This window comes from Otolemur garnettii, unplaced genomic scaffold (genome assembly GCF_000181295.1).
Source record: "Otolemur garnettii isolate 467f Iridium unplaced genomic scaffold, OtoGar3 scaffold00015, whole genome shotgun sequence".
NCBI lineage: Eukaryota > Metazoa > Chordata > Mammalia > Primates > Galagidae > Otolemur > Otolemur garnettii.
Window position 1 is genome coordinate 11,323,924 of NW_003852410.1, and position 10,716 is coordinate 11,334,639.

General features: G+C 43.2%; 1 protein-coding gene across 3 annotated transcripts in view; it reads right to left on the minus strand.

Moving 5' to 3' along the window:
- Positions 1-10,716, minus strand: part of CHL1 (cell adhesion molecule L1 like) — a 201,800-nt gene that overhangs the window by 31,221 nt on the left and 159,863 nt on the right. For all 3 annotated transcript variants that reach the window (XM_012802491.2, XM_012802490.2, XM_023510698.1), the window contains 4 exons: positions 7,712-7,852; positions 6,954-7,065; positions 5,438-5,604; positions 2,804-2,969 (listed from right to left, as the gene is read on the minus strand). In XM_012802491.2, the coding sequence (XP_012657945.1) occupies positions 2,804-2,969; positions 5,438-5,604; positions 6,954-7,065; positions 7,712-7,852 (586 nt within the window). The remainder of the gene's footprint in view (positions 1-2,803; positions 2,970-5,437; positions 5,605-6,953; positions 7,066-7,711; positions 7,853-10,716) is intronic.

A 10,716-nucleotide genomic window follows, 5' to 3' on the forward strand; every position in this document is an offset into this window, starting at 1 on the left:
CCTCTTCATGGTCAACATACAGCACGCCCTCCCTGCCTGGACCAGCGCGTCCTCTTCATGGTCAACATACAGCACGCCCTCCCTGCCTCGACCAGCGCGTCCTCCTCATGGTCAACATACAGCACGCCCTCCCTGCCTCGACCAGCGCGTCCTCCTCATGGTCAACATACAGCACGCCCTCCCTGCCTGGACCAGCACGTCCTCCTCATGGTCAACATACAGCACACCCTCCCTGCCTCGACCAGCGCGTCCTCCTCATGGTCAACATACAGCACACCCTCCCTGCCTTGACCAGCGCGTCCTCCTCATGGTCAACATACAGCACTCCCTCCCTGCCTGAACCACTGAGGTCCCCTGCACACCCCAGGTCTTCACTTGACCCTCTGATGTGAACCATCTTTCTTACCTTAGTTAAGCACAGTATATATTTTTAAAAATGGTTTTGTACCCATGCTCCGTTTCCCTTTCATTACAATAGTGTGTGTCTATAGCTACCCGCAGGGTAGAATTCCGTACAAGGATCCCTTTGGGCCATTTCAGGCTCCCTAGTTGCAGTGAGGATTAACAGGGGACAGCATGTATAGGGAGTACTGACATAATGGAGCGGCCGTGGATATATTAGTTTGGAGTGGCGGGTCCCAGCACTTAACTACACCCCTACACATGAAAGGGGACAGGAGGGAAGAGAAGGAAGATTTCTCACCTCTCATTGTTCACTACGTACATTTATTGGGAAGTTTCTAGAAACTTTGGTCTCTAGTGATGAGGAGAAAGTGTCCCAGAAGAAGGTAGGCAACATGATGGTTTTCTGAAAATTTGGTGGATGTTGGGTGGCATCTGTGGCTCAAAGCAGTAGGGCACCTGCCCCATACATGGGAGGTGGCAGGTTCAAACCAGGCCCCAGCCAAAAATTGCAAAAAAGAAAAAAAAAAAAGGTGGATGTCTATGCTCTCTCTGCCCCGCTAGATTTCCAGGCCTGCTGCCGGCAGCAGTCAGGACCAGCCAGTAGCAGTCACATCTAGCCTCCCCTCTTCCTGGGATCTCTTCTGAGCTAAGGTCACTGTCCCTCACCCCCACCATTTATTTAAGGAAAAGCAGAAGAACTTCTGTGTCATTGGCTGAGTCCAGTTGGGCAGCCAGAGTTTCACCTGAGTGTCAGCCCCATATCCTGCAGACCCTGTAAAACTGGGCCAAACGGCCACACAAAGAGGGTCACTGGTGTTTCTAGGGTCAGAGCCTAAAGGTATGGAGTGTGTCACAAAGCATGGGTCTCTGGTTCCCTTCTTGACTTTAGCCCAGTACTCACATGGGAGGACCCCCGAAGATCAGGCAGTAGTGACCAAGGAGAGACAATTTAGGCAGCTGGGAGCAGGTGGCAGAGCAGCTGAGTCCTAGCCTGCAGCTGGAGATCCCTACAGGTGTAACCCTTAGGGATGTGTAATTAACCTCCTCTCATTTCAACGACAACCAGTCAGATACATACACTGCCCTTCTGCAAATCTTTAAATACAGTATAGGAAAGAGAGAACCAATGAAGTACCATGACTCACACCAAAGCCTTTGCATTAAGGTGGCACACATGCAAATACCAACAGAAGTGACAGAAATGAGACAGGTGACTGAGGACATCAGTAATGCAAATCATAATGGGGGAGAGGACTGTGCACTCAGCACTGTCTCATACGACCCTCTTTGTGTGGCCGTATGGCCCAGTTTTACAGTGTCTGCAGGATACAGGCTGACACTCAGGTGAAACTTTGGCTGCTCAACTGGACTCAGCCAATGACACAGAAGTTCTTCTGTTTTTCCTTAAAGCAGAGAGATACATTAATTGGAAATATCCAATTAAGATATATTAATTGGAAATATCCCTATGATGAAGGTAGCTTTTTATTTTATAACCAAAATTATATTAGACAATAGAAAGTAAAACCAAAGCATGGCGATGTCAAACAGCTTTTCCAAGGCACAGACCCCGTAAGAGACGGAGCTGTCATTCACACTCAGGTCATTGAGCTTCAGAATCCACATTCCCTGAAGTCATCTCATCCAAGCAGTACTTGCCTATCTAAAGACTTGCAGATTCACTTTTCCAGAGTGATGAATAATAAAACCTAACTGCATGAGAGATGTGGGTCCCAGATGTTCAACTTTCACCCCTATTTGGTATCAATATAAAAGGAAGCAATGCTGACCTCCACTTGTCTGGAAAGCTAGACATTCAGTAAATATTGATTCTTTTCTCCTGTTTCCATGTGCTTCATATTTTTTCATGCTAATCGGTGGCCACTCACACTTTGTTCTGTATTCTCCCTTCTATATTTTTTCTTGGTTCTTTATACAGAGATTGGAAGATTTTAAAATATACTTGTCAATACTTTCTAGCAGGAAGATAGACTTGCACGGTATTCGAAATTAGAAGAGAAATAGGCACCACTTCCTCTGGGGTATGGGAGGACACGGTGGTTCTGGCAGACGTGAGAGAGGTCAGTGGCTACATCCCCAGTAGTACCAGTGGGGTGGGGTGACCCTGAGATAGCCGCAGCTTCCAGATACTTGGATTATAGCCACAGGGCCACATGGTTAAGAACCCAAAAGATGAGTATGCGGCCCCCTAGGGGCCTAGTTCCTCCAGTCGTCTTTTGTAAGATTCATGCAATAAACCTGTCTCTACCTAGGGTGGCCTCTTTTTCTGAAATATATTAGTCAGCTTTTTGTATTCTACTTCAGTATGAATCCTTTCGGAACACTGTTTTGAAATGAAACGTGGTCATCACTGGTCATGTGGTACCAGTTTACCTACCTGCCATCTTCTGTGCCATTCATTTCAAAGGCTTCTCCATCTTTATTCCAGGACAACTTCAAGCTGTCTTTCAAATGTGAGTCACATTTGCTTTCACAGTGTAATTCAAGCACATGCAATTTGGGGATTCGGGGATTCTTTGGAGAAACTCGAAGTTTTGTAGCATCTGTTTTTACCAAACAAAAAATATAGGTTAGAACTGTAGAAGATAGCTTACTTGGTCACGGAGGGCCCGCACGTTAATCACCCAAAGCTGTCAATATAATCATCAAAGCCTCATGCAATATTGGCCCTGCTATAATTTTCTAAGATCGTTACTTTTTATATACCATTACTTTCCATCTAGACCTGGGCATCTGACAAATTCGGGTAGAAGTGTCAATTAGTAGATCAGCAATTTCCCCCACTGTTTCTTGGGCAAGGGGAATAAGCAAAGTGTGAGCAAACAAATGTCTAGAGACATTGAAAATAATATAATTTCTCCTCTAACACTTCTGGATATGTAATCAAAGCACTGTTTTTATTTTTAAAAAATATTTGATTTTCTTTAAGCATGCTTATCAGTAAGTCAGAAACCAGAGGTTAAATGTGGAAGACATGCGTAGATGAACTATGAACACAAAGGTGAGGAACTAGCAAGTAAACCTGCAAAAGTTACTGCAGTAACCCCAGAACCAAGAAGGGAGCCTGTATACTGTAGGCACTCGTCCAGCCTGGCTGAGTTTCTTGTTGAATGACCTACAGTGACTGAATTGGTAGAATCAACAATATGAAGCTCAAAGAATAATACTGTAGCTGTCCTGAAAAATGTTTGCTTCACTGTGATTGTTCCAATCCATACAACCCTCCCTGTTCAAGGGCTGCATTAAAAGTAGGTATCCCTTTAATGTGGTGCTTGGTTCTTGGGGACCCACTCAGAGACCAAATTAAGTAATCTGACCTCCACGATCATACTCTAATAACGGCTAGCTACAAGAAACTGATTAAAAACCGAAGGTGTTAATAAAATTGATTATTTGGTATCCCAGACATGAAACTTGAAGAGATTAGTAAATTCAATTAACTTTAAGTGAATCATTAAGCATCCTATTCCTACTTCTAAATTTCATGTCAGAAATCCACTTCATAACAATAAGCCCCATGTAATCAGCACTTCTGTACCAGCACTCTACTAAGAAGCTCACATCCATGGTGCCATTTTATAATTATCTCTATGAATATTAATCTTCTCACCCTACAGAGAAGGAAACTTAAGGCTAAAATGGGATTAAGTGAAGAGCCCAAGGTTTACTAGCTGGTAAGGCAGAGAACCAGGATTTGAACCTAAATATGGCTGAAACCAAAGCTCATGTTTTCAGTTACTATTCAGCCTCATACTCAACTCCACTCTCCACGTTCCTTTTTTATATGCACAAATTGTTTCTTTTATCCATCATTGATATGATTTAAATGTATAATCCTTACACATAAAAAGGACAGTGGAACACACCGAAAGTTTATAAACTTGCCACCTCTCTCAAGCAATTTGGGGGTCCACTTGGACCAGATGCTGCTTTGGGCACTAGGAATGCAAAGGTTCACTTAGATGCCAGGCTTCATTCTCTTTGACTCTGAACCTGGCGGAGTTGCTTAATCTTGATATAGGTTTACCTTTTGAAGTATCAAACAATTCATCTTCACTGATTTCATAAGGGCATCTTGAAAATTGTACATAACACTTAAACAGGCAGGAAGACATGACAGCTTCGTAGACAGCATGAGAGAATATTTGTGTGCTTTACAAACTGACTCCTTGGGTTGGTACCCAAGGCAGAGAAAGTGGCAAATACTATAGAATAATAAAAGGATATAAGGCAGAAGAGAAGGGGGAAAAAAGGAAACGGAAAAAAGAAGACAGGAATGGTGTGTATGGGGAAAGAGAGAGAATGAAATATGGAGGCATCAGTTGAAAACAGATAATCGAACAGATGACTAGATGATCGGCCAAATAAGTATACCCTATGTCTAGGCAGTGGTAGGGAGCAGGCTGAGATAGGGATGTGACAGAAGCAACACTAAGCCTCCCTATATTACTGTAGAACCTTTCTGTTCTTAGTATTTCCTGAAAAGTATTCTCTGAGCAACATCAAAATGACAATTCTGAAGGCCAAGAGACTATTAGCAGCTCCTAGGACTTTGTTCTGAAGAGAAAGAATAAAAAGTTGTTTAAAACTCAGAAAGAGAATAATACACCTCAGGCTGTCATGCCTCGGTCTTTATAAAGCTGAACTTTTATGAGTTTGCTGAATCTTTAGCTCAAAGACTTGATCACCAGTGACATTGCCTTGTGTGGTTTGGAAATAAAAGACAGTAGCAGAAATGCATCAAAGCAGAGGATTTTAGAGATTGCCGGGAATCCACCACTAAGAATGCCTGGCTCCCTCTGAAAACTGTATAAAGCTATGCACACAGCATTGGCATACCCTATAAATCTCATGATAGCCTTTCAGATGAACATAATCTAGGAGCTTTAGAAAACAGTCTAAAAAACGTTAGCAGGTGATCCAACTTAAATCACATTATACCAGTTGGGAAAATAAAGATAGACGGAACCCACGTGAGAATTCATGCAAAGTAACAATGAAATAAAAATACTTCTAATATCCAGATTGGCTGTGACTGCGGTTTTTCCGATGGCATTTTCTACCCAGCAGGAGTACGACCCCGCGTCGTCTTCGGTGGTGCTGCTGATCTGTAATGTGCCGTTTTCGTGAATCCAGTGCCGCCTGCCCTCAAGGGGTTTTGCTTCTTCCACCTTCTGCCTGTGGGCACAGAAAGCCTGAGTCAAACTTGGGCATAGCAGAATTATAGAGGTTTTTTTTTGGTACTAATCACTGAAGTCATTCAGGCTAATCCCTTCTTGGGGAGCTTGGAAAATCTTATAAAATGTTCCCTTGGGTTTTAAATTTTCTCAACATGGATCATGGATACATATCTCATCCACTTGACTAGACTGTCACTACAAACATCCGAGCCAGGCTCTGGGCCTGTGCTGTACTTCCCATAGCTACCAGCACCGTGCAGCATGTGTCCGCCGAGCGTAATAAATATTTTCTGGCTTATTGATGGCGAACTCTTTAGTTAATGATTGCTGCAGGGTACTAAATGGGAAAGCTAGTAATTGAAAGAGATAATGAACCTTTCAAGTCTCCTGCTGTCCTGGGAACACATTGGTTATTTGGAAATATTATAAGCCAGGAATTTGTGCCTGTCCTGTGGACATGGATTACATTTGCCCTCTCACCCCCAGAGCCATTTTCACTCACATTCATCCATTTTCCAAGCGTTTGCTGCCATGGCTGGATTTACTCTGCTCACGTCACAGTAAGTGACTGAACTAAAAATGCAGAGGACAAACTGGGGCTGCTGTGCACACAGGATGTCACAGGGCAGGGAATAGGCTGACGTGAGTGTGGGTACTAGTCTCACATACAATATTTAAAGGGGTGCAAAACATCACAGTAAGCAAAAAAAGTAATGTTTTAATGGAGTATTCTTTTAATAATGCCCCCCAAATCCATGATGACCAAATTATGCATATATCACATTTTTAAATAAAGACAGGATGTGACCCTATACCTGGGCTCCCTTGTCTCACTCTACACTCCAGAGGAATGGCAAATTGTTTAAAAACAGATCAATCAAAGTTTTTTCAGTAACATAACTAATGCGATAAGTGATTATGATACCAATTAATGTAGCAAAATGAAAATCAAGATGAATGGTAGAAATTGAAGCAACTGTGTTTGGAATTGAAGACAGGCTTAAAATTAATTATTTGGATAACTGCAAAACAGCAATGAAGTAAAACATGATCTTAAGATATCCCCATAATTAAAAAAAAAAAACAGTTTTACTTTTAAAATTGTCTTAGTAATCAACTCTTTGCTTTTTAAAAATGAACATTCGTGCCCCTCCATACTCCCCCATATGAGAAAGTCCTAGCAACCTAGCCAATGTTTTCAGGAGTAGTTAATCTGGTTACCTTATTTCTCAGAGGCAGGGGGTACCTGTAATAATATAGACATAACACAGCCTGACGAAGGACGAATGAAAAGACAAGGGGAAGTCGACAATGGCCATTCTGTAAGGAAACCGTGTGCCGGCTTACCAGGATACTATCGCCTCAGGGGAAGCAAAGAACTCGCAGTGCAGGAAAGCGTTGTACCCGACCACAGTAGCGTAATTTTCTCCATCTTCCGTCAGTATCAATGGACGAACATCTATTAGAAAGTATCATACGTAACAGTTTGAAACTTCCATGTAAGAACTACCACGTACGTGCAAATTAAATGTTTTCTATGTCTTAGCCATATTAATATGAATGGAAAATCCCTGAATATTACAGTACATATTCTGTTTTGCTTTAGAAAAGCATCCAAAGTTAATATATGGCTCAGTGCCCATAGCCTAGGGCTTACGGCGCCAGCCACATACACGGAGGCTGCTGGGTTCAAATCTAGCCCAGGCCAACTAAACAACAATGGCAACAACAACAACAACAGAAATAGCCGGGCATTGTGGCGGGTGCCAACAGTCCCAGCTACCTGGGAGGCTGAAGCAAGAGAATCACTTAAGCCCAAGAGTCTGAGGTTGCTGTGAGTTGGGATGCCACGGCACTCTACCCAGGGTGACATAGTGGGACTCTGTCTCGAAAAAAAATAATAAAATAAAATAAAAAATAACAAACTTAATATATGTTTGAAAGCATAATTTCAGTCTGACTCTAATGCCCAATGTACAGTGAAAGAGACTGATTTTTTCCCCCCATCCTGTATGTGTCAAGAATTGCACGGGTATTTGCAAACATGGCCTTGACCATTTTCTTTCAGAAAACAGCAAGTTATATCTGCTTTCGGGTATGCTCACCTACAACATCGATATTGGCATTGGCAAGGATAGTTCCGTGGATATTGGAGGCTTCACACTGGTACACAGCGGTATGATTTGGTTGCAGGTTGATAAAACTGATTTCTCGGGGGAAGACAACATCGCCAGGAAACGGATGCTCTGAAAGAGATTAAAGAATGTCAGCTTGACAAAGAAGAGGACATAAAACATTTATGTACCATGTATTAAACGTGTCACACACTATTTGTATTTTAAGACCAATTTAGGATGAATGATAGTTCATCGAAACCACTTCTTTAGACTTCCTGAACACTGACCATAGATTTTCTTTCCAGATCCTTCTGCATTTTCAATCTCCCTTCAAATTAACATTGTGAGAGTATCTGTTGATCTGCAGCTCATGGGCTTCCCACACACACACCACAGAAAGATTCTAGATGGCCTGTTTGGCATTCTGGTCCACAATGGACTGACCCTTACTTGCTCTTCGGAATTTAGATCCAGACAGGGCACAGCACAGATCACGTGCTCAACACATCATGCAGGGTCCCCCAGATGACAGATGTCGGCCGCTGGGTTTCTGCCCTGCTGTCATTGCTCCTGTCGCACTTCTCTGCCCTTGTGCAATTTTCTGATCTGCAGCCTTCGTTTTATTTGTCTCTCTTCACCATGTAACCACTTCTGGTACATATATTTCATTTTCCCAGTGAGACTAAGCCCTTCCTGAGAGGAGAGGCCAGGCTGTTTTTTTATTGTTGTTTGTTTGTTTGCTTTTCACTTTGGGATAATAAAACCTGCCCCACTCTTGATCCGAGCATAACTCTGAAAGTTTCTTTTGGAAATGAGAACCTCTAACATTCACAGTGCATTGATGAAGGGCCACATGCCCTCCTGGAGGTAACACTTGCGCTGTTTCATCGCCATGACTCAGAGCCTAGGCCAGCATGTCTATAGCTGTTACAGGGTTGGGGATGGGGGACCAGATTTCAGAAAAGGAAAATGGCACATTTCATAGCATTTGGCCACTTTTCTGACTCTAAACCATGGATCCTTGCTAGGACATTACAAAAAAGCAGTGGGAAGGAAAACATATTAGCTAGGGATATTGAAAGAGGAGCAGAGACGTAAGACTTTTTAGTTTACATGACATTACAAGGTTACCAATCAAAGTTTTTTCTGATTGCTTTTTTTTTTTTTTTTTTGCCTGTACAAAATACACTATACTAAGTTTTAGGTTAGGAAAACATTGGCTAGTGTACGTTATGACAGACTTCTTATACAGTTTTTTCCTCCTGGGAGTCATAAATGAATATATTTTTCACTTGACCATGAACTCCCTGCGGGCAGAGCTGCATACAACGGCCTGGGTGCAGTGTTTCCCCAGGGTCCAAAGAGCAGCTACCACAGAGGAGAAAGTCAGTAAGGATTTGTCGGAATGACTAAAAAAGTGGTGTCCTACGGTCTTTTACTACTGAAAAGCCTCTGTAAGTAGACAGAGCAATAGCCCCGAAAGACGTTCATATTCCCTACACAGAATTTCAATGACAAATATAATGTCATTATAGAATGTCATTGAGCATTTTATCACTTATCTCTTGAGAATTAGCAAGAGGTAGCTCTTCCAAGTTGGTTGAAGTTGAACTCTTAACTCTGCGGAGGACTGAGTCTCTGATCCGATTTTCCCCACCCACCCCACCCTAAATCCGGAGTCCTAAGCCTCCTAGTTAACCTGGTAGATAACTTTGTACTATCTGTCCCACGGGTGGCTCCCATAACACAGCAAATTACAAAAGGAAGAAATGAGACATCCGAAAACAATCCCCTATCAAGACATCAATTAGATTATGTCGCCCTTCTGCTCAAATCCTCTAAGAGCCACCCAGCTTATTTCCAATAAAACCCAAGTCCCGACTGAGGCGTTCACCTTTGCCCACGCCCTGGCTCCTTCCCCTCGGCTGAGCTCCTGGCCCAGTGGACAGGGACCTCTTTTCTTTCCTTCCCACCCCAAACCTCCCTCGGGGCGTGATGCTGACTCACCTGCTCCACCCTGCAGGTGCTTTCACAGACAGATGCTTGGCTGACTCTCAACCTCCTGCAGGTCTCCACTCAAAGGTACATTACCATGGGGCCTTCCAATCTCTTTTTTAATATAAAATAACCAGCCGAGGAGCCTCCCTCCTCCACTCCCTCACCCAGCTGTTTACCACTGTTTACCACTCAACAGTGTTTAGTTCCTATTGATCTCCTCCCCTTATCAGAATGTCAGAGGCAGCGAGTAGGGACTCTGTCCATCTCATTCACCACTAGATCCCAAGCCAGAAGCCCAGTGCCCAGAACATAGATACTGCAGCTTAGTAAATATTACATAGGCTCGGCGCCTGTAGCTCACTGGTATCACACCGGCCACATACATGGAGGCTGGTGGGTTCGATCCCAGTCTAAGCCAGTTAAACAACAATGACAACGCCTTGTGGCGGGCACCTGTAGTCCCAGGTACTTGGGAGGCTGAGGCAAGAGAATCACTAAGTCCAAGAGTTGAGATATATATAAAAAAAATTACCAAATGAGCAAACCTGGTAAATAAGAACAGTAGTACCTCGTCTACAGGTTCTCTGAGAGATTCCATGTAATTTGTGAATGACTTTTAGAAGCAGCTGAGCACCATTCAAGTATTAAATGTTACGATTTTGTGTTTTTTAAAAAAATCTGAATATCTTATTTTAGCAACTGGAAGATTGTTTATACACAAAATTATTTTCCCTTGCATCTACCCCAAAGCTCAGTTTTTTTCCATCTTTCATTCTATTCTCTAAAGAGATGACAAAAAAAGACTCAAATTTGAAGACTCTAATAAAGAGGGCTACAGTTGCTAAGTGGAAACAGTAACTATCAACAACCAGAGGGGTGCCGCTCCTGTGGGGATCCCTGAGGCGGGTGCCATTAGTGTGGGGATCCCTGAGGCGGGTGCCGCTCGTGTGGGGATCCCTGAGGCAGGTGCCACTAGAGTGGGGATCCCTGAGGCG